At 51.8% G+C, this 25,058-nt stretch overlaps 1 protein-coding gene across 1 annotated transcript; it reads left to right on the top strand.

The window, feature by feature from the left end:
- The first annotated feature begins 965 nt into the window (after positions 1–965).
- Positions 966–11,852, top strand: LOC133363037 (cytochrome b-c1 complex subunit 6, mitochondrial-like). The gene is made up of 4 exons (XM_061582046.1): positions 966–1,120; positions 3,506–3,544; positions 9,781–9,936; positions 11,709–11,852. The coding sequence occupies exons 1-4, from the start codon at positions 1,088–1,090 to the stop codon at positions 11,739–11,741; spliced, it is 261 nt and encodes an 86-aa protein (XP_061438030.1). The 5' UTR covers positions 966–1,087; the 3' UTR covers positions 11,742–11,852.
- Positions 11,853–25,058: the final 13,206 nt, after the last annotated feature.

Raw genomic sequence — 25,058 nt, forward strand, 5'->3', positions numbered from 1 at the left:
CGCAGACAACCCGACGTAGTGCGCGATGACGTCATACACATACCACCCGACGTAGAGCGCGATGACATCACGCATACCACCCAACATAAAGCGCGATGACGTCACACGCAGACCACCCGACGTAGAGCGCGATGACGTCATACACATACCACCGACGTAGAGCGCGATGACGTCACACGCAGACCACCCGACGTAGAGCGCGATGACGTCATACACATACCACCGACGTAGAGCGCGATGACGTCACACGCAGACCACCGACGTAGTGCGCGTTGACGTCACACGCAGCACATCCAATGTTGAGCGCGATGACGTCACACGCAGACCACAGAACGTAGAGCGCGATGACGTCACGTATACCACCCAACAAAGCGCGATGACGTCACACGCAGACCACCCGACGTAGAGCGCGATGACGTCACATGCAGACCACCCAACGTAGAGCGCGCTGACGTCACACGCAGCACATCCGACGTAGTGCGCGATGACGTCACATGCAGACCACCCAACGTAGAGCGTGCTGACGTCACACGCATATCACCCGACGTAGAGCGCGATGACGTCACGAAGACCACCCGATGTAGAACTCTATGACGTCACACTCAAACCACCCAACTTAGAGCGCGAAGAGGTCACACGCAGACCACCCGACGTGAAATAAATGAAATGAAAATGAAATTAAAACCCGACGTAGAGCGCGATGACGTCACACGCAGACCACCCGACGTAGAGCGCGCTGACGTCATACTCAGACCGCACAACACAGAGCGCGATGACGTCACACGGTGATTCAGCGAACGCATGATGTCACCGCGCTTCGTTTGCCTTTGCGTGTTCAATGTAGAGGGGCGGTGCCATGCGCTCTTGCGTCATCACGCACCGTGCGCGCTGACGTCATCACGCACCGTGCACTCTTGCGTCATCACGCACCGTGCGCTCTTGCGTCATCACGCACCGTGCGCTCTTGCGTCATCACGCACCGAGCGCTCTTGCGTCATCACGCACCGTGCGCTCTTGCGTCATCACGCACCGTGCGCGCTGACGTCATCACGCACAGCTCGCCCTTGTCCGTCCTCGCCGCCTCGCAATGGAGACCGTGAAGGCCGCAAGTCCCGAACCGGTAACAGAGACACGGGGAGAGACACGGGGAGAGAGACACGGGGACAGAGACACGGGGAGAGAGAGACACGGGGAGAGAGAGACACGGGGAGAGAGAGACACGGGGAGAGAGAGAGACACGGAGAGAGACGAGAGACACGGGGAGAGAGAGAGACACGGGGAGAGAGAGACACGGGGAGAGAGAGACACGGGAGAGAGAGAGACACGGGGAGAGAGAGAGACACGGGGAGAGAGAGACACGGGGAGAGAGAGAGACACGGGGAGAGAGAGAGACACGGGGAGAGAGAGAGACACGGGGAGAGAGAGAGACACGGGGAGAGAGAGAGACACGGGGAGAGAGAGAGACACGGGGAGAGAGAGAGACACGGGGAGAGAGAGAGACACGGGGAGAGAGAGAGACACGGGAGAGAGAGAGACACGGGGAGAGAGAGAGACACGGGAGAGAGAGAGACACGGGGAGAGAGAGAGACACGGGGAGAGAGAGAGACACGGGGAGAGAGAGAGACACGGGAGAGAGAGAGACACGGGGAGAGAGAGAGACACGGGGAGAGAGAGAGACACGGGAGAGAGAGAGACACGGGGAGAGAGAGAGAGACACGGGGAGAGAGAGACACGGGGAGAGAGAGAGACACGGGGGAGAGAGAGAGAGACACGGAGGAGAGAGACACGGGGAGAGACGGAGACACGGGGACAGAGAGACACGGGGAGAGAGAGACACGGGGAGAGAGAGACACGGAGGAGAGACGGAGACAGGGGGAGAGAGAGGAGAGACGGGGAGAGAGACACGGGGAGAGAGACGGAGACAGGGGAGAGAGACGGAGACACGGGGACAGAGACACGGGGAGAGAGAGACGGGGAGAGAGAGAGACACGGGGAGAGACGGAGACACGGGGACAGAGACACGGGGAGAGAGAGACACGGGGAGAGAGGACACGGGGAACGGAGACAGGAGAGAGACACGGGGTGAGAGAGACACGGGGAGAGAGAGACACACGGGGAGAGAGACACGGGGAGAGACGGACACACGGGGAGAGAGACACGGGGAGAGACGGAGACACGGGGAGAGAGACACGGGGAGGAACACGTGAAGGTGATATAGGAACACGTGAAGGTGATATAGGAACACGAGAAGGTGATATAGGAACACGAGAAGGTGATATAGGAACATGTGAAGGTGATATAGGAACATGTGAAGGTGATATAGGAACGCGTGAAGGTGATATAGGAACATGTGAAGGTGATATAGGAACACGTGAAGGTGATATAGGAACACGTGAAGGTGATATAGGAACGCGTGAAGGTGATATGGGAACGCATGTAGGTGATATAGGAACATGTGAAGGTGATATAGGAACGCGTGAAGGTGATATAGGAACGCGTGAAGGTGATATAGGAACGCGTGAATGTGATATAGGAACGCGTGAAGGTGATATAGGAACGCGTGAAGGTGATATAGGAACGCGTGAAGGTGATATAGGAACGCGTGAAGGTGATATAGTAACGCGTGAAGGTGATATAGGAACGCGTGAAGGTGATATAGGAACACGTGAAGGTGATATAGGAACGCGTGAAGGTGATATAGGAACGCGTGAAGGTGATATAGGAACACGTGAAGGTGATATAGGAACACGTGAAGGTGATATAGGAACACGTGAAGGTGATATAGGAACACGTGGGTGTACGGTTGGGTGTTGAGAGCGTTGCTCTACGAACCTGGCAACCCGGGTTCGATTCCCGCTCACGGCCAACACCAGTGACAATTATCTGAACCGGTCCTTGGCCTCCCCTAGGTCGACTCGGCCTCAAATGAATACCCAAAGGCGACCGGGCGTGGTGTTGGCCACCCACCCCCTCAGTGCCGGTCTTCATAGTTGCTTGCTAAAAGCACTTGCCCCAACAGTCTGTTAAGGTTATACGGGAGATTTTTGTCTTTGAGTGGGTGAATGATTGGTGAGTGAGCAGGTGGTGAGTGGCTGGGCGATGAGAGGATGGGTGAGTGGTTGGTGGGTGAGCGCGGGTGGGGGGTGATCGAGTGAGTGGGTGAGTGAGCAGGTGGTGAGTGGCTGGGTGATGAGAGGATGGGTGAGTGGTTGGTGGGTGAGCGGGTGGGTGAGCAGTTGAGTGGGCGGATGAGGAGGTGGGTGACAAGGTGAGTGAGTGGTGAGCGAGTGGATGGTGAGTATGTGGATGGATCGTGAGTGGATGAGTGGTTGGGTAGATGAGTGAGCGAGTGGTTAATAGGTGGGTGGGTGAGTGGTGGGTGGGTGAGTGGTGAGTGGGTGGGTGAGTGGTGAGTGGGTGGGTTGATGGCTGGGTGGATGAGTGAGTGGGTGGGCGGGTGAGTGGTGAGCTCGTGGTGACCCTGTCATTTGATTTTCTGTTTCAGGAGCCAGTTGAGAAGGAGGAGGAAGAGGAGGATGTGGTGGTGAGAATCCTTTCCAACGTGGCTTCGCTTGTACCCTCTTTGTGTCTCTGTGTCTGTGAGTCTCTTTGTGTCTGTGGGTGTTTGTGAGTCTGTGGGTCTCTGTGTGTCTGTCTTTGCGAGTCTCTTGTGAGTTTCCCCTTGCCCCCTCTCTGTCTCCGTGTGTCTGTAAGTTTCTTGTGAGTTTCTGTGAGTCTCTGTTTCCTCTGGCCCCCTCTCTGTGTCTCTATATGAGTCTCTGTTTGTCTTGCACAGTTTCTGTATAATTGTCTCTCTGTGTGTCCCTGTGTGTGTCTGTGAGTCTGTTTTTGTGAGTCTGTGCGTCTCCAGCAAAACAACCCCCTACCTCCTCGTTGGTACCGGATGTTAATGCTGTGGTGAGCAGTGCCATGGGGGGAGGGCCAATTTCAATCGGCCATTCCCCTCATGGTGTTTGTAGCTACTACAGTGGCCAAATTGGGGGCTCTAGATGGGTGCTAGGGGCTGGTAACCCCTCTACCTTACTTATGCCCCCCCGAAGATAAACATCAGTGGAGGGATGCAGGCAAGGCCAATGAGTCTCATAACTTATATGACCTTGTCACAGGTAATAGCTAAAGTGGCACCCCTCAGGATAGAGTTATCCTGGTGGGTGACTTTAATGCCTGATTTGGCCATGATGCTGGCATCTGGTCTGGAGTGATTGGAAGGCATGGGCCAGATCAGCTCAATAACAACGGTAGGAGGCTGCTAGACTTTTGTGCAGCCCATGGGCTTGGAATTACCAACACGCTGTTCCGACATCTGCGCATCCACACAACATCATGGATGCATGCCGGGTTCAAGCAAGAACATCTGCTGGGCTAAATGCTGAGGGAGGGTGGCATATGTGTGCAGACTGCCATACATGCCATCATAATAACAATCTGGACCACTGGACTGGTTCCACAGGATTGGAAGGATGCCCTAGTGGTCCCACTTTTTAAGAAGGGGACCGCACAGACTGTAACAACTACAGGGGCATCTCCTTCAGTGTGCCAGGAAAGGTCCTGGCAAGGATAATTTAACATCGCCTTGCCAGGCACTCTTGAGAAGAGGCATGTGGAGCCCCAATGTGGTTTCAGTAAAGGGCGGTCATGCACAGATGCCATTTTTTCTGTCCGTCTGCTACAGCAGAGTTGTAGGGAATTCCAACCGGACCTACATTTTGCATTATTGACCTGGTCAAGGCCTATGATACCATCAGTAGGCATGGGATCTAGGTTGTTCTTCGTGCTTTCAGAGTCGCTGACATTCTCTGCTCCCAATTATTAAGAACCTTCATGATGGTGAGCAGGCCCCTGTAAAACTACGTGGTTGGGAGTAGAGGCCGACCGAAATTCGGTTTTGGTGCCGAAAGTTGGCCTCTTTCGGCATACTTTCGGTGTCGGCCGAAAGTCAATTTTTAACTTTCGGTTTACTTTTGGTTTCGGCCGAAAGTCAATTTTCTACTTTCGGTTTACTTTTGGTTTCGGCCGAAAGTCAATTTTTAGCTTTCGGTTTACTTTTGGTTTCGGCCGAAAGTCAATTTTTAACTTTCGGTTTACTTTTGGTTTCGGCCGAAAGTCAATTTTCTACTTTCGGTTTACTTTTGGTTTCGGCCGAAAGTCAATTTTCTACTTTCGGTTAACTTTTGGTTTCGGCCGAAAGTCAATTTTTAACTTTCGGTCTGGTTTCAGTTTCGGCCAAAACTGATATTGACTTTTGGTCGTCATTCGTGAACCGAAGATCTATTTTTAGAATATAATGCTAGTGCTACGTCTATCACTCTACTTATCGGCGGTCAGTCGGCGCTAGGCAATCCTATGCGATAGGCTGCAAACACACACACACGTCAGCAGCAGCAGCTTGGGAGCGAGGTTCCAGCCACAACCATGGTCTGCTAATGTTTTTACGACCGGTCAACAGACGGCTGCATGTCTGGCTGAATGCGGAAAAACTGTTGTTTCTTAACTACAACATTCGTTTGTTTGGATATAATTACCAAGTAAGTAACACCTAAAGATTTAATATTGATTTGAAGCTTTCGTGACTGCAGGAATCCATACTCTTTGGTTCTTTCAGTAAAGTCACGTAGGTAGAAATAAAACAAAATACATCAGGATGTTTCGATAGCAACACAAGCCATGGTCTTCAGGTGAAAATCGCGATAGCCGCGATGTCTGCTGCAAGCAGCACGATGTCTGCTGCCTTGTGAAGAGAAGCTGTTACCAGCAAGTTGACATAAGTTTTGGAGAACAAAGGTAGCCGAAGTAGTGTTAATGGGGTATTGTAGTATCAAGGTAATAAATAGCGTCAGTCTGTGTAATAACCACCGGTATGACTGCATCGACTTGCTCATCTCTCATTGCCTTTAACATGATGTTCTCATTGACTTCGCTCATTGTCTTTGACATGCTTTTCTCATCAACTTTAACATGCTATTCTTGGTTACACATAAACTGACATTAACTTGCTAATTTTTTCATTAACTTTTACATGCTTCTTTCATCAAAATACATATGCTAATCCTACATGCTAATCTGAGCTCTTATGCGCTACGGAAGCTCATTAACTTTGCACTATAATCCAGCATGCTAATCTAAGTTCATTTCCTTTAACATGGCACGCTATTTATTACCTTTACACTATAATATCCCATTAACACTACTTCGGCTACCTTTGTTACTCAAAAACTTATATACACTCTTGCTGGTGACAGCTTCTCTTCACAAGGCATCAGGACATTGTGCTGCTTGCAGCAGACATTGCGGCTATCGCGATTTTCACCTGAAAATAATGGCTTATGTTGCTATCGAAACGTCGTAATTTATTTTGTTTTATTTCTACCTACGTGACTTTACTGACAGAACCAAAGAGTACCTAAAGATTTGATATTTAGCGACTCTTACTGCAGGCTCTGAATGATTAGTTCTAGATTTATTTTTAATTAAAGTAGCATTACATCATGATATATTTCATAAATCCTGTGTTTGGTAACTTCGGTTATATACCTTTCTGTCTCGGTCGAAAGTGTAGTTAAACTTTCAGCTTCGGTTTCGGCCGAAAGTGTAGTTAAACTTTCGGTTTCGGCTGAAAGTCAATTTGTAACTTTTGGTCTGGTTTGGGTTTCGGCCTGAAACCAGAAATTCAGTTTCGATCGGTCCCTAGTTGGGAGTTGGAGCCATTCCCTGTTCACCTTGGGGTGCGACAGGGATGTCCTCTGGCTCCCACATTATTTAACATTTATTTTGACCACGGAGTTGGTGAAGCCTTCGATGGCTGTACCGGAGGAATTTCCATCTGGTACAGATACAATGCGAGGCTAATCGATGCCCGGTTGCGGTCAAGGGATGGCTCTCTATTGGTCAACCATGTTATGTATGCTGATGATCTGGTGATTGCTGCTCACTCAGAGGAGGAGTTGGAGGCACTGCTGCTGAACCTGGAGCGTGCCACTAAGCAGTGGGACCTTGCCATCAGCCCCACCAAAACGAAGCACCTGCCTGGGTATTTTGTACCATCAGACACTCCACCTCCACAACTCCCAATTGGTGATGGGGCAGTTGTGGAGAGATAGTGGAGAGTTTTCCATACCTGGGCAGTATGCTCATGACCGGCTCCGGTTTGACAGCAGAGGTCTCACTCTGAATCAGTCGAGCGGATTTATCTTTTCATCGATTGCATAACACTCTTTGGTTCTTTCGGTAAAGTGACGTAGAAAGAAAAATAAATTACATAATAGCATATGACGTTTCAATTGCAACACAAGCAATCATCATCAGGTACGAATGAAAGAGAAAAAAACCTAGTAAACTAAAATATAATGCAATACAACACAGAGAGTCGGCTAACATAAAAGTCTACACCCTACCTGGTTGATTACGTTCTTCCAAATATTGCTACATTTCAGAGAGAGATAAAACACAGACACGGAGACACATAGACAGACACATAAGTAGAGAGAGATAACACAGAGACACACAGAGAGAGACACACACATAGGCACACAGAGAAATAATGCCTCTGTCGAGGTCTGTGGCTCCACACAACGCTTCGGGTCTTCCCGGCCATGGTCATGTCCTCCATTCTCTATGCTTCCAAAACGTGGAACCCCCCCTGTGGAACATCTTCACCGGTTAGAAACATTTAGGCTGGCCTGCCTACGATCCATCCTGGGTTTAACCAGGCAAGGCTGCATTGGCTGGTTCATGTATCCTGTGTGCCCAGCCACCACATGCTTAAACAGCTTTTTTGTTCAGCCGGGGAGAGGGGTCTAAATGGGCGCGGCACGGGCTATAGAAGAGATGTAGTGATGTGGTACAGGAGGATGTGGAGCTGAGTGGACTTGTCGATGACTGGTACCAGCGGTGTCAAGATCGGCTTCTGTGGGGGAGGCTCGTGAAGGACTCTGCTACTGGGCAGTTAGAGGCAGTCGCCCTCCAGCAACAACGGAGGGCAGAGGAGAGATGCTCAAAACAACGAGCGGAACGCCGGGTGGCTAAAACACAGCAAATTGGCACATTAGGGGGCACAGGTGGTGCATCGACCAGTCATGTCAGTCAGTAGACTCATGGCACCTGGGTCTGCCCCGTGACCTCCTGCCGGCGGGCGTTCGACACTTCATGTGGCCTTAACGTGCACATAGTCTGGCACAAGCACCATGGTGACGTCACTGCCACTTAGGGTCAAATGGCAGTTGTTGTTGTTGTCTCTGTGAGTCTCTGTGTCTCCCTTTGTCCCCTCTGAGTCTCTGTCTCTGTGAGTCTTTGTGTGTCTCCCCTTGTCCCCTTTGTAAGTCTCTGTGTATCTCTGTATTTGTGCATCTCTGTGAGTCTTTGTCTGTGTGTCTCCCCTTGTCCCCTCTGTAAGTCTTTGTGGATCTCTGTCTGTGTGTCTGTGTCTGTGTATCTGAGTCGGTGAGTCTCTGTGAGTGTTTCTCTGTGTGTCTCCCCTTGTCCCATCTGTGAGTCTCTTGAGTCTCTTTGTGTATCTGTGATTCTGTGTCTCCTCTTGTCTCCTCTGTCTGAGTTTTTGTTAGACTGTGTCTCTGTCTCTGTGAGTCTCTTAGTCTTTGTCTTCCCTTGTCCCCCTCTCTGTGTGTGTCTGTCTCTGTGAGTCTAAGTTTTTTGGTAGGCAGGCCCAGGCAAGGCTACAGTGGCAGGGAGTCAGAGCCATTCCCTGTTCACCTTGGGGTGTGACACGGATGTCCTCTGGTGCCTACATTATTTAATACCATCTTTGACCACGTAGTTAGAGAAACTTCCCAACGTGTACCGGAGGAATTTCTATCTTGTACTGATTGATGCCCGGGTGCGGTTGAGGGATGGCTCCCTATTGGTCAACCGTGTTATGTACGCTGATGATCTGTTGATTGCTGCTCACTCAAGAGGACTTTAAGGTTCTGCTTCTGAACCTGGAACGTGTCACTAAGAGATGCGGCCTTGAACCTACAAACCATTTTTTATTTATCAGGTAAGGCCCGCTGAGCTATTAGCTCTTTTTCAGAAGCAACCTGGCCACAAATGATAGCTCAAAAAAGTGGCTCATGTGGAAATTTATAGCAGTCGAATACTCAAACGCATGTTTCTAAATGTGGAGGATAAAAATTTACCTGGAGAAAAATCCACATGACCACAGGGGAGAAATATACAGGTTTCAGTGTCTGGATCGAACCCACGACCTGCTGTACACCAGGCGAGGTAATCAACATCTCGCCACTGTGGCGCCCTACCAAAACTAAGCACCTGCCTGGGTATTTTGTGTCATCAACCATTCCACCTCTTCAACTCCCCATTGGTGATGGAGAGAAAGTGGAGAGTTTCCCATACCTGGGTAGTGTGCTTATGACCAGCTCCGGTTTGACAGCATAGGTCTCACTCCGAATCAGTCGAGTGGCATTACCTTTCATTGGCTGCATAATGCTGTGTGGAAGCTACCTGGTCTATCATTCTACACAGACCTTCGGGTCTTCTCAGCCACAGTCATGCCCTCAATTCTCTATGCTTGCGAAACGTAGAGCCCTCCCCGTTGAGGCAGCACTGTTCGCGAAGCTGTGAGTGTCTATATGCGTCTCTGTGTGACTTTGTGTTTCCATGTAAGCTTCCGTGTGAGTCTGTCAGTCCGTGAGTCTCCATGCGAGTCCATGAGTCTCTGTGTGAGTCCCTGAGAGTCTCCGTGTGAGTTTCTGTGTGTGTCTCTGCGTGAGTCTCCATGTGAGTCTGACTCCACGTCTCTCCCAGGACCCCAGGGATGCGGTGATAGAGCGCTGCACACGAGGCTGTGAGTCTCTCAAGGCGGAGCTCTCCAGCTGCGAGGCTCGCGTCTCGTCCCGGACTCGCACCCAGGAGACCTGTGCCCAGGAGCTACTGGACCTGATCCACTGCCAGGACCACTGTGTGCGTCTCCACAGGCAACCGCCGTAGCAACTGCGGCAACCAACATCACTGCGGCATCACTGTAGAGACTCCCATGATCGTAGCAACTACCATCGTCATAGCAGCAACTACCATCACCACAGCAATCACTGTAGTAACCACAATCACTGTAGGAAAAACAACCAATACCCGCCATTCGCCATTAAGTGACAGTGACATCACGACGGCGCCTGTGCCAGGCCAGGTGCACTTTGAGGCCATGTGAAGTGTCGAAGCCTCGCTTACAGGAGGTCTCGGGACAGACCGAGCTGCCATAGATTGGTTGACTGAGATGACCGGTAGATGCACAAGCTATACTTGCTTCCTTTTAGCTGCCTGGCGCTCTGCTCATTGTTGTGAGCGTCACTCCTCTGCCCTCCATTGTTGCTGGAGGGCGACTGCCTACAACTGCCCAAGTAGCATCTTCACGAGCCTCCTCCATAGAGGCCGATCTTGACACCGCTGGTACCAGTCGTCAGGCAAGTCCACTCAGCTCCACATCTTCCCCTACCACATCAGTCCATCCCTTCTCCAGCCCATGTTGTTCACGTTTAGGCCCTTCTATGCAGCCAAACAGAAGCTGCTTGGGCATGCCATGGCTGGACATGCAGGCTACATGACCCAGCCAAGGCAGCCTTGCCTGCCGGAGGAGCTCACTGACCAGAATGTGTCCAGATCTTTCAAGCATTTGTGAGCTCCTCACACAATTCAGCCTGTTTAAACCCAGGATGGATCGTAGGCATGCCAGCCTGAATGTTTCTAACCTGGCGCAGATGTTCCATTAGAGGGGTTCCACGTTTCATAAGTATAGAGAAGGGAGGGCATGACTGTGCCAAGAAGACCTGAAGCTTCGTGCAGACCAACAAACCAGGTAGCTTTCACACAGCTTTGCGCAGCCAATGAAAAGATAATGCCACCCGACTGATTCGGAGTGATACTTCCTCTGTTAAACCGGAGCTAGTCATAAGCATACTGCCCAGGTATGGGAAACTCTCCACTCTCGCCACAACTGCTCCATCACCAATGGGGAGCTGAGGGGGTTGAGTGTTTGGTGGCACAAAATACCCAGGCAGGTGCTTAGTTTTGGTGGGGCTGATGGTAAAATCCAACCTATTAGTGGCACACTCCAGGTTCAGCAGCAGCACCTCCAACTCCTCTAAGTGAGCAACAATCAGTAGATCATCAGCATGCCTAACATGGTTGACCAATAAGGTGCCATCCCTCAACAGCGTGCATGCATCGATCAGCCTCCCGTTGTATCTGTACCAGATGGAAATTCATTCCGGTACAGCCATGGAAATCTTCTCGAACTATGAGGTCATAGATGTGTTAAATAATGTGCGAGCAACCCAAGGTGAACAGGGAATGGCTCTGACTCCTGGCCACGTAGCTTTACCCGGGCCTGCTCACCATCATGAAGGCCCTAAATGATTGTGAAGAAAAATTGATGCACTCCAAAAGCACGAAAAACTGTCCACAGCCCTGGCCTGTTGATGGTATCATAGGCCTTGACCAGGTCAATAAAGCAGAGATGTAGGTCCTGTTGGAATTTCCTACATCTCTGCTGTAGCAGCCACCACCATCATCACCGCAATCACAACACAGCAACCAACATCACCATAGCTGCAACCACACCATAGAAATCACATTCACTGTAGCAGCAACCACCATCGCCGTAGCAATCACCATAACAGGAACCACAGGAATGAGTAATGATGATGACGTTGACGATGATGATGTTACTGTTGTTGCAGGTCGCAAAACATCTTTTTTCTAAACTGAAATGAAGAAACACCATCTCAACCTCACCCCACCGACCCCCCCATCCTAACCCCCAGTTGCCTGTCGACGCTGTGCGTGCTGTAAGCGCCAATAATAAACACTGAGTTGTCTCCAAAGTCCCTGTCTCCACAATCTCTCTCCCTGCTACACTAAGGTGTTTGATTTTTTGCCCCCCTGATTCTCTTCATACTTCGTCTCCTTATTCTCGAGTGCCTCCATGTTCTGGGTATACGTTTTAGTTGTAGTCGTAGGTTGCATAGTTCCAACCACTGACGCATGGACAGTCTTTAACACGGTCCTGATAGCTGCAAAACAGGGAGTGGCTCTTTTTTTGAACAAAACAATGAATGGGGTGTGGGAAGTTGCGAATATTGGGTGGTGGTTTACTCCCCCACCGAAATTGAACATCTGTGAATGGAAACAGGCAAGAACAATGAGTCCGATGCCTTCTATGGCTTGTGATGGGTGCTGGCTAAAGTGGCTCGGTTTAGAGTCCTATTAGGTGACATTAATGCCTGAGTGGGTTATGATACAGGCTCTTGGGTGCAGATCAGCTAAATTACAATATTTAGAGGCTACTATACTTCTATGTAGCCCATGGGCTATTAATCCCCAACATGCTGTTCTATAATCTGGGTCCAAGCAAAAAGATCTGCTGAAATACATAGTGACAGAAGAGCGAATGTGGGCCCATGGCCTTGACACGTGGACCTACCGTGCAGCTGATCTTCCCACTGACCATCGGCTTGGTCACAGAAATATGTGCTTGTGAGTCTTCCACTCCAGTGGTGGGTGTCCATCTAGAACAGGGGTGGGGAATGTCCAGCCCGCGAAATCATTTGGTCTGGCCCTGTCAAGGCAACCGCAGGCGGGACTCGAAATTCAATAAATCTAGGAGCAAATCTGGAAAAGCAGTTGCTTGTAGCAACATCATCAATACCAGCTAACATCACATGCCTCACCAAAGAGAAGCAGTTCCACCAGCCATCACATTAGGGGTGAGTTAATTAAATGTTTGATCAAATATAACAGGCTAATTTTAAGTTGATAATTTTGTATGGCCCGCGAATTATGTTATAAATATCTAAGTGGCCCTTGGCAGATAAAAGGTTCCCCACCCCTGATCTAGGACCTCATTCAAACCCACAGTGGCCTGGTTTCAGCCAGCTGATGAAAGTTGCAAGCAAGAATTCCATCATCGCTTCCAGCTGGGGTTGGCATCACCCCCCACTCCTGATGCCCATCCATCTTGGGTTTAACCAGGCTGGATTGTGAGAAGCTCACAAATCCTTGAAGGATTTTGGACATCCCCATCGAGTGAGCTCCTCTGACGGGCAATGCTTGCGTTGGCTGGGTCATATATCCAACATACCCAGCCACCACATGTCCAAGCAGCTTCTGTTTGGCCAGATAGAGGGATCGAAATGGACACCACACTGGCTGGAAAGGGGATGGACTGATGCAGTCAAGGGAAATATGGAGCTGATGGACTTGCTGAAGACAGCGCTCAGGGGAGAGTTGAATTATGGCGACATGGGTATTACAGAATAAGAAATTGTGAGGTTGAGCCATTGTCTCAAAGAGCACTTGCCTCTAGAGCCTGTATGGTTATTAGGATAATTTGTCTTTGCTTGCTGTGTAGGGGAGAGGGAAAGAGTGCTCTTAGCATATAGAGAATTACAAATATAATGATAATAACAATGTTATCTCTCAATAAAAACATCACTGCGTCTCAAGACTCCTTTTTAAGAGATGCATGCCCTGGAACGGCTGACCAGTTCCATGAAACAGGTGTTTGGCTTTGTGTGGGAATGAACCGGAGTACCGGGAGAAACGCCCACCTTGCACATGAGAGAATAACACTCGCAGTTCTGCAACCAGATGGAATTCACAGACCCACTTGCTGTACTGCTAGATAAAGGCATTCCTATGTATTATCTGCAGTAATGCTTTTTTGCTATACTTCACCATTACGCCCAGTATGGGTTGGTGAAGCGAGGGGGGCAGGACTGATTCTTTCGTCTCTCGACTCTGATTTCAGGCCATGGGTGTGTCGTGCGGTGCTCTAAGCACTGCAACTGCTCCACCCGATATGCTTGTGCACCGTTGCACGTAAGATATTAAATCGAAATGGAGTTTCCAGATTACATTTTTTATGGAATAAAAAATATAGGGTGTTTTAAAAGGATGGACCCGATTTAAAATCGCTATATCTCTGCAACCACGAACTGCCCATGAATGAAACTCTTACCACTTGAAAGGGCGGGGCATAGAGTTTCAAATGACGGAGCACCGCCACATTGGCACCTGCTGGTTCGACATTTTCTAAATGACACACTGCCTCAACGTTGGATAGGTCGCATGGAACCCCAAGACTTGGCGCTACACTCTTGGCACCCAAGATCCTCAGACATCACACCCTGCGACTTTTTCTTGTGGGGATACATCAAAGACCGTGTTTTTGTACCACTATTAGCAACTAATCTGGATGACCTCAAAAACAGAATCACGGCAGCGGTGACTTCAGTGGAAGAAGACACTTTGAGAGGCATTTGGGACGAATTCAACTATCGTCTCGATGTTGTCCATACAGCAGGTGAAGGGCACATAGAGCATTTATAAAATGGTTAGTAAAACTTGATAACTCAGATGTGGTACCGAAGGCACAAATGAACATTCAAAACTCGACATATAATGACACAATGTCTGATCAACAAATATGAAGGAAACATGACAGCAACTGTGGGGGCCGGCGTCCACCCCACCGCCCTTGCCGGGCAGGTGGGGCCGCAACGTCCTGCCCCCTCTACTCCCTCCTCCACCATGTCGATCGGCTCCCGCCGGGCCCCCGCCGACCGGATGATCGGCCCCCCGTGCTAGCGCCCTCTCTGAGGGACATGGCTAAATTGCTGGCTCACCATCGCACGGAGATATTCCACACGCGCCCGCGTACACCACCACTAATGCTAACGCACGGCGCGAATGCGCGTGCCCCTGCAGGCGATTATATCCTAACATGTGCACAAACCTAACACGCGCACACATCACAGCTAACGCGAGCGCGACTGCGCAAACGCGTGGACACCTGCAGGCGATTATATCAACGAGCGCTCACACCCCGGCTTACATGGAAGTGCAAACGTGCGTGCTCCTGCGGGCGATTATATTCTAACACAAGCACGCCCCCCACCGCTAATGCTAACGCGGTCGTGCGAACGCACACCTGCAGGCGATTATATCAACGAGCGCTCGTGCTGCAGCTCTACCCTCACTCTCGCCGCGCGTCCGCCCATGCAGCCACTTCACACATCACAGACACTGCACCGATGGTCTGTGTTAACGTTTATTCACGGCGCAAACCCTGCACTGCCCGGAGAGAATTTTCTGCGAGCAGAGCCTAGCCTACTGCTATCTAAGTCCCCAAACCTCACATGCCCTATAACGTACCTCGCAGCTGTACTCACGGCTATGAGAGTTGGAGGAAGGATGACGAACACGTTCCTTCGGAGTGGGCAGGTAGGAACTTGGTTGGACAGCGCAGCGTTGGGGGGGGCGGGGCAGTTGGATGAGTGGGCATGTTGACCCTTCTCCCCCACCCTCCCCGACATCGTCAACCAATCGCCGCGTAGCTTGGTGTTCGGTGAGGAGGTGCATGGGTGGGCGGAATTCCGGATATGCACGACAGACAGACAGACACATAATCCCTGGTGGGCAGTGTGGAACCTGTTGTTCCTACCTGTATAACACTCTAGGTAACTAAGACTCACACACACACACACTCACTCTCACACTCTCAGACACACACACACTCACTCTCAGACTCACACACACACTCACATCTCACACTCTCAGACTCACACACACACTATCAGACTCACATCTACACACACTCTCAGACTCACACACACACTCTCATACTCTCAGACTCACACACAAATACACTCACTCACACACTCTCAGACTCACACACACATACACTCACCCTCACACTCTCAGACTCACACACACACTCCCTCTCACACTCTCAGACTCACACACACACACTCACTCTCTCAGACTCACACACACACTCACACTCACTCTCAGACTCACACACATACACTCACTCTCAGACTCACACACACACACTCATGTCACACTCTCAGACTCACACACACACTGACTATCACACTCTCACACTCTCAGACACACACACTCACGCCCACACTCTCACTCACACACATACTCACACTCTCAGACTCACACACACACTCACCTCTCACACTCTCAGACTCACACACACATACACTCACTCTCACACTCTCAGACTCACACACACACACACTCTCACACTCAAACACTCTCAGACTCACACACACTCACACTCTCAGACTCACACATACATACACTCACACTCTCAGACTCACACACACTCACTCTCACACACACATACACTCAATCTCACAGACTCACACACACACTCACTCTCACACTCTCAGACTCACACATACACTCACCCTCACACACACAAACACTCACTCTCACACTTTCAGACTCACACACACACACTCTCAGATTCACACACACACCCTCACACTGTCAGACTCACACACACTCAGCGCGGCGTTCAGTGGGGGGGGGGGGGGGGGCAATTGGATGAGTGGGCGTGTTTACTTTCCCCCCACCCTCCCCGACATCCTCAGCCCCCTTAACTATCGGCCCCTCCCCCTTGCTTAGGCACCTCCCCTTACCCCCCTCCCTCAGGCCCCTCCGCTGACCCCCCTCCCTTAGGCCCCTCCCCTGACCCCCCCCCCCCCATATCTTTAGGCCCCTCCCCTGACCTCCCTTCCCTTAGGCCCCTTTATTTATGCACGACAGTCAGACAGACAGACAAAAAATCCCTGGTGGGCAGTGTGGAACATTGTTCCTACCTGTAAAAAACATTGCCTATCACTGCCTCGTAGCAGCACTCGCTGGCATCACACGGATGATGCGAGCAGCTCGAGGAGGCAGGACGGCAGGGGAGGGTCTTGGCAACCGAGCTGTTGAAGATGATAACTGTCCTGAACCGTTTTTTTTGGCTCCCTTTTTTATGCCCCTTGACTTTGAACATACAGGGTTACGTCATCCAGCACAGCCAATCGTACGCCTACCTGTGATTTTCAAGCGTTTTTTTTGCCTTACATGTGTAATGCGAGCAAGGATTGAGGGGGGGGCGGAGTCTGGGTCACGTGAGGAGAGGGAGGAGTTAAGGTCACGTGGGGGAGAGGATTTAGGGGGAGAACCGGAAGGGGATCGGGGAGTTGAGACGGAGTGAAACGGGAGGAGGCCACGCTGGGCGGTACGGGGAGGATGGCAGCGATCGCCACGAGTTGGGAGACGTCGGCACCGTCAGCCATCGGTGTCAGGACGCAGAGGGCTAGCGGGCTGTGGAAGGCTAGCTGCAGAGCGGAGCAGCAGTGTGACTGCAGAGCGGAGCAGCAGGGTGGCTGCAGAGCGGAGCAGCAGTGTGGCTGCAGAACGAAGCAGCAGGGTGGCTGCAGAGCGGAGCAGCAGTGAGGCTGCAGAGCGGAGCAGCAGGGTGGCTGTGGAGTGATCGTCGGAGGAGACGCGGGCCTGAGCGAGGACGCCGTGTGAGCGAGATTTATACGAACCCAAATAAAGGACAACGGAGATCTCCACTGAGAAAGAGTCCTTTATTACACATGGAGTGTTGCGAACGGTTACGTTTCAATCTATTGTCTGTGTACCCGTACTCATTAATTTCTGACTCAGCCTGTTTAATATGGAAGGATGTCCGGCTGGCGTATACACACCCTGCCCTGTGTGCATTCGGTCTGTGGTGCTGGGATCCCCTGACCTCATTGTCTGCTCTGCTCGCTTAATATATCACTCCAGCTCCCCTCCCCGATGTCGTGCATGGCTCATTGTGGCTGGCCCGGTGAACCTGTGCGCCCATACAATTTTAAGTGGGACTTGCCCTGTGGGGGTCGGCCAATCTCCTTGCACCGGGAAACCGCGGGACTTCCCCCCTAGAGGCCCTTCGGATGAAAACCCGTTGTACCAGGCGATCCCCCGCCAGGACACTACGTGTGTGTGCTGCAGAGTCACGTGGCACCACATAACACACTGCGCTACTTTTGATGTGGTTATCTGGCTTGACCACCTGAATGTAAAATTGTAGTTGTTACTCTGCACCTATATCAGCCATACGAAAAAAGAAGACAAAATGGCAGGGGAGGGACAGGTAGAGAATGAGAAATGGAGAAGCGGTGACGCTTTAAGAGAGGAAAAGAAGGAGGTTAAGGAGGGGGGCTGCTTTATGTACGGTTATTCCAGTGGAGGTGTGCAGGGAGGGAGAAGGATTGTGTGCAGGGAGATGGAGGGACAGAGAGAGACAGAGAAGATTGGGAATGAAGAGGATGAGAGTGGGCAGGGCTAGTGGTGAAGTGGGATGAGTTAGTAGAGGAGTGGGCAGGGTAGTGGTGAAGTGGGTTAGGCTAATGGAGGAGTGGCTCTCTGTATGAGTCTGGACGTTTTTCGTGACCCTGTAGCTTTGAGTTAATATACGAGTCTCTTTGTGAATGTGTTTGTCGAAGCGAGACTGTGTGTCTGTGTGAGTCTATGCATCCCTGTAAGTCTCTAGTTCAGTGTGAGTACATTTATCTGTGTTTGTCTTTTGTGTCCATATGAGTCTGTATATCTCAATGTGAGTCTGCAAATCTCCGTGAGTTTATGGGTTTGTGTGAAACCGAGTGTCAGTATTTCGACTGGTATCACTGTGATATCCACTTTCGTGGGCTACTTTCTAAAATGCACTGCACCGTGAGATATCCAAACATTAGTAGGTCGATAGCATTGGGTATAATATCTAAACTATTCAATAATATTGAAACATTTATATGAGTAACCAGGAGACTCCTCTTGTGAGTTACACCGAGTTTGTATTCTCCAGCACGTAGTCAATGCGAGAAGTTAGAATGATTGACATGCAAGAGAAGCAAGTGGAGTGAGCCAAATGGAAGGGTGGGTGGGGGAAGAAAGGGTGGGTGGGGAAGGGTGGGTGGGTGGGGAAGGAAGGGTGGGTGGGGGGGTACCTGCAAGCACTGTGTGGTGTTACATTTGATGTTTTATTAAATTATTTTACAATTTTCATTTGTATCTCTCACGGTAATAAAGTTGCTCAAGAGTGGAACATTATGGGGCTGAAACGTCGCTTAGTTTTAACATGGGAGTTAATGGGGTAATGATGAGTGTTCGACGAGTTTTCGCTTATCGAACATTTTCCACGGAACGTATCTCACTCGTGAAGCGAGACACGCCTGTTTACATTGTACCAAGATAATGTTGGTTGATTGAGTTACTCACCAGGTGACTTGTCATTGGTCAGTGAGCTCACCTCACGATAACCACCAATGTGATCAGCTCACCTTTCACGCAAACCGCGCGATGCACTGATGCTTACTCTACTACTGAGATACCAGGCCAGTTACTTAACATATAATTATTATTATCATATTTAAAATCACGCTACATATTAAATGTGGAATATCTGAGCCTGTTGTGCCTCCACAAAACAGAGCTTGTATCCCGGCTGATATCGTCTGCATCAGACCAACGTGGCCTCACCATAGTCCAGGTCTTCCCTCGCACTGCTCCACTCGGAAATTCCCTCCCATCGTTCTTGTCCCAAGTTCTTTGATACATCATGGGTCAATGTCTAGAAACGTGTTAACGCTCATCTATTACAACTTGAATTGTGCTGTTTGTTGCTGGCCGCTTTGCGTTATTGGCCTTTGTGCCTGCACTCGGCAACCGCGATTTAAGACAAAATGCCGATTTGTTTTTGGCTATGAAGTAGTCTTAACCCCCACACTGTGTGAGTGTGTGTCCTGTTATACGTGAAGTGTTCTTGAAGACTCGTGGACAACGGGGTAAGGCACACGTATTTATTTACACAATGTCTTTTCAGTACTGGAGGGATGTATCGGCCCCCTCACCCGTACAACTGGGAATTCACCCCTAGCTAGCCTTCCTAGCCGAGTCCTCCGCTAACGGGCTAGGGGAGGCTGTCTGGCCCGACACTGGTTAGTCGGGCTACGGTACCCGGAATCCCAGAGGTCTGACTCTGGTTCCGGGACCACGCCACTGGCTCCAGCCTGCACTGCCCTTACAAGGGCGGCGTCCCAGGGGGAGTCCAGGGCCTATCTGGCCGGTCTTCTCTCTTCCCTTAACTACTCTAAGACTGAGCCCCGAGCTCTCTGGCTCAACCCTTTTTATACCCCCCTAGAGGATCGAAACCCCCCTCACGCCGTCCAGTACGGACGTCGTTGCGGGCACCACCCCGTGTGCTCACGGAGTCCCCGCCCACTGTGTTTGTTATCCGTTAGCCCCTATGCAAACAGCCCTACACAAACAGCCCCTCTGTAACAGCCCTACATCACCCCCCCCTGTACAGCTCGCAGCCGTCCCGGCTGCTACAACTTTAATAAAGGCTATTTAACCCCTGGATCCCCGCGTGTGCCTTAAAAAAACGTTTTTAACGCTAACATGAAGGAACCAACAGCAACAACGACAACAACAACAACAATGACAACAACAAAACCCACAACCCCGAAGGGAACAATCCGACGCACCCCCCCTGAATAAATACGAATACCGTAAAAGCGACGCATATATACAGGTTAGGCAGGGAACTCGCAGCACACATGCAACACAACACAAAAAAAAAATGTGTTAGGAGCTCCCCACCGACGCAGCACCACGCAACCGTACGTAAGAGAGAAGAAGAAAAAAATGTTCGTCCAATGCATTATAAGAGTCTGCGCATTTTTGCGCGTGTCCTTGCTGCAGGCCCGTCACACGGGGCAATCCCGGGTGGCGAACCCGCCGGTGGCGGTTGTTCGTTTTGTATAGAGTCCGCGTCTGACGTCGCGGGAACCTCGGCGTCCCTTGCAGCAGCAGGTGGGTGCGGGCTCGTCAGTCCCGATGCACCTGGAGGTGGCACGGCCGGCAAGGCATTAGGTGAGCGCGGTGGAGACGGAGCTAGTGAGTCGGTCGACCCCCCACACGTCTGGCCACGCATGTGTGAAGTGGATTTGTGTACCGCGACGAAAGGTTTCAACCGAGAGGGGTGCACGAACCATCGCCGCTTCCCCCAACGAATGCGCACGCACTGTGGTCGCAAGACCTCGACCACTTCCACAGGGCCCCGCCACGGCCGCGCCAGCTTAGGGGAGGTGGCCAGGGGTACTTGGGGACAGTGCAACCATGCCCTGTCCCCCGGTTTCCACTGTATTACATGCGCCCGACCCAGCCTGAGGCGCTCGTTCGCCTTTTGACGGAGGTCCGAGTTCAACCTCGCAGCATCCCGCGCCTCTGTTAATTTAGCCAGATTAAATTTGACGTGGTCAGCCAATTTAGTTTTTCCTTGCGGGTCGGGGATCTGCAGCTGGGCGCGAACAGGCGGGTCGGGTTCGCGACCGTACATAAGGTAAAAGGGGGAAAACCCCGTAGCTGCATGGGGTGCCATCCGGTATGCCGCCAAGACCCCCTGAATATGCAGGTCCCAATCAGTCTGAGAATCTGAGACCTGCTGTGCCATCATTGACGAAATGGTGCGATGCAGGCGCTCGACCATTCCGTCGGTCTGTGGGTGATACGGGGAGGTCCGAATTTTCTTTGTGCCTAAGAGGTCACAGACTTGTTTAAGTAATTTGCTGGAAAAATTTTTACCCTGGTCGGTCAGCAGCCGTTCCGGAGCACCTTTGTCCAGGACGTATCCCTGAACAAAGGCGTCAACGATGGCTGCTGCCGACTGGTTGGCAAGGGGCCAGGCCATGGGCCAGCGCGTAAAATACTCGACTCCTGTCAGCAAATACCTATTGCCCCTGGGGGTGGCGGGAAATGGGCCCAAGATGTCCAGTGCGACAAGCTCATTTATTCTGGACACCTTGATTGATTGTAAAGGCGGGTTAGACTCCCGCGCCGGCGGTTTCCGTTGCGCACACCGCGGGCATGAACTCAAAAGATCCCCCACATCCTTTGTCATACCAGGCCAAAAAAAATCTAGTTGTATCAGTGCAAGGGTCTTTAGAGTCCCCAGATGTAACAGGCGCTCATGCGCGGCCCACACCACTTTGCCTCGCAACTCCGAAGGGACGACCAGCCGATGTCGCTGTGATTTTGCGTCCCAATGCATGAGCAGACCCTGTACCATTTCCCATGCACCCGAATCACCTTTCACCCGGCCAGCAGCCCCGACGCGACGACGCCACCCGAGGAGGGAGGTATCCTCCATTTGGAGGCGCCCCCACTCAGTGACGGGCAACCCCAACAGGGAATCCCTTCCCTGTTGTTCGATTGAATTATCAGGCAGTGGCTCGTCGTCGTCGGTGGCTGCCAGGATCGGAACCGATGCGTCCCCTGAAGGTCTGCAACGTCCCGACCCCAGGAGGCATGCACATTCCGAGGTGGTTGGCATGCGTGACAGAGCGTCCGCGTTGGTATGGCGAACGCCCTTACGGTAAGTGGTCTCAAAATCAAAATCCTGGAGAACCTCCAACCATCGAGACAACTGTCCCGATGGTTGTTGAACCCGCAGGGCATACTGTAGTGCCGCGTGATCTGTGCGGACGGTGAAATGCCGACCGTACAGATATGGGCGGTACTGTTGGATGAAAAAAACAATTGCCAACAGTTCTCTAAGGGTAACACAATATCTCTGCTCCGCAGGAGACAACACCCGACTACCGTACGCGACCACCCGTTCAACGCCATCAACCACCTGGGAAAGCACACCCCCAATACCCGTGTTGCTCGCATCGGTGTCGAGCAAAAAGGGTTTTGAAAAATCAGGGTAGATCAAGGGAGGGGCTTTCACCAGGGCGTCCCGAAGGGAGCGGAACGCAGCCTCCTCCTCTTTACCCCAGTGGAAACGAACCCCTTTAGATGTTAAAGCGTGCAGGGGTTTAGCAATTGTTGCAAAATCAGCAACAAACCGTCGATAATACGACGCGAACCCAATGAAACTCCTGACCTCTCCCACCGAGGTGGGAGTCGGCCAGGAGCTGACACACTGCGTTTTGGCGGGATCGGTAGCAATACCTGAGCGTCCCACGATGTGCCCCAAATAACGCACCGAATCACGCAACAAATGGCATTTTTGGGGCTTGAATTTCAAATTAGCAGCCCGCATCTTTAGGAAAACCGCCCGCAACCTCTGGAGATGCTCATCAAAAGTTTTACCAAAGACGATAACGTCATCCAAATAAATGAGGCACGACTCCCATTGCAGTCCAGCCAAAACCAATTCCATTAAACGCTGGAAAGTTGCCGGCGCTGAGTGTAAGCCCATCGGCAACCTGTTGAATTGAAACAAGCCGTGCGGTGTACGAAAAGCAGTTTTAGGCTTTGACTCATCATCCAGAGGAAGCTGCCAGAATCCCGAAAGTAAATCGAGTGTGGAAAAGAATCGCGCTCCCGCCAAGGCGTCAAGCGATTCATCCATCCGAGGGAGCGGGTATGCGTCGGCAACCGAAATTTTATTAAGACGCCGGAAGTCAACGCAAAACCGCAACGAACCGTCCTGCTTTTTAACCAGGACGATCGGCGCTCCCCAAGGGCTGGTGGAAGGAGAAATGATGTCCGCGGCCAACATGTCATCAACAGCCGATTTGACATGGTCCTTTTCGGCGGGACTCAACCGAAACGGATTTTGGCGAATTGGCGCGCTGTCACCCGTGTCAATATGGTGACGCAGCAAGTGAGTGCAACCCAAATCATATTTATTTCGACTAAAAACGTCGGAAAATTCTCGCAGTAGTGTTTTAAGTTGTTGACGCTCTGAATCGGACAGGTCCGTCGATCCCGCACAAAGCGCCTCGAGCCACCCTTCATCGCTGTCCGAACGCGGTCGCGACGCAGGGACAGTGTTGACGGAATTTACGGCGGGTTCCTCACATGGCACCGGCGTTGCGTGAGCAAGCACGGTCCCCTGTGGGAGCACCACCGTCCGCGAGCCCACATTTAGGACCGCGATGAAGGGTTCACCATCCCCTCTCACTATGGTCTGGGCCGGTAGTAAGTCAGGTCCACTAACCCCGGCCCTAGACGGTCCCAACAGTACCCCTTGTGCCCCAGCACCCTTAACGAGGGGCCGCCGAAGTTTCAAGGGTACCAACATTTGCGTTCCCGGAGGAACGCGTACCGTTCTCTCCACGAACGCCGGCACCGTCGCGAACGCCGTCCGAGTCGCAACCGGTGATGGCAGAAACGCCATGCGTCTGCCCGATGGAAGCTCTATGCACCCCTGGTCGATCAAAATTACAATCGGCATTTTGGCCAGGAAGTCCGTCCCCAGCAGGCACGGAACCGCCAGCGAGGAAGAAACAAAAATCGGCCCAGACAATTTTATTTCCCCGATACAAATTTGGGCACGAATTTGTCCGATGATGCCAAGTGAGCCCCCGTTAGCCGCATAGAATGGTATGTTAACTGGCATCAAGGGACGACTCCGGACAGGGAGAATGTTATAAATTAATTCCGAAATAATAGTCGCCGATGCCCCCGTATCGACCAGGATGCGCACTTCCACCCCGTCGATATATCCTACAACGGCCGACGACCCCGACGATGCGGCAACCACACGATCGGCCAGCACGGACCACTGGCCGGGTTCGATATGGGTACCCGGAGTGGTGCGTGATGGTGCGATGGTGCGTGATACCGGCCCCCCTCTCGTCGCGGTGTTTGAGTGCGTGACGGGTGTGTGTGTGGGCCAAACGTGTGGGGTGCCGCGACTCGCCGGTTTTTGATGGTGGGGCTTGGGATGAGGCCCGTCGTCCCGGTGAGGTGTCGTCCCGCGCTGACGAGGAGAGCGGCACCCCGAGGCGACGTGGCCCCGGACGCCGCAGTTAAAACACCGCGGGAGCGACGTCGGAGGTGACGAATGGTCGGAACGGCCCGACCCGTCCTGGCCCGGCCGTGCACTCGTCGCCTGTTGCCGTCGGTGGTCGACGGCGTAGAGTTCCTCCGTCGGAAGGGTGGCTGCAGCCACCGCCCGTCCCGCCGATGCCCTGCTGGCTTTTCGCCGAAGCGACAGGAGGTTTGCGTGGAGGAGCCGCGCCGCCTGGAGCGATGTCATTTCCGCGTCCTCCTGTGCGACGACAGCGATGTCAAGATCGTCGGCCAGGAGGAGTATCTTCTCCGTTACCATAGCGTCGATGCCGTCGTCATCCATACGGGGGAAGGCCGACTTGGCCATCGCCAGGAGGCTCGTTCGGTACGCCAGGGGCGACTCCTTTTCTCCCCGCTTGCGGTCGTAGAACTCCTGTCTGCATTCC

The sequence above is a fragment of the Lethenteron reissneri genome, unplaced genomic scaffold (assembly GCF_015708825.2).
Source record: "Lethenteron reissneri isolate LAM-NWPU_2019-01 unplaced genomic scaffold, ASM1570882v1 scaffold_1639, whole genome shotgun sequence".
NCBI lineage: Eukaryota > Metazoa > Chordata > Hyperoartia > Petromyzontiformes > Petromyzontidae > Lethenteron > Lethenteron reissneri.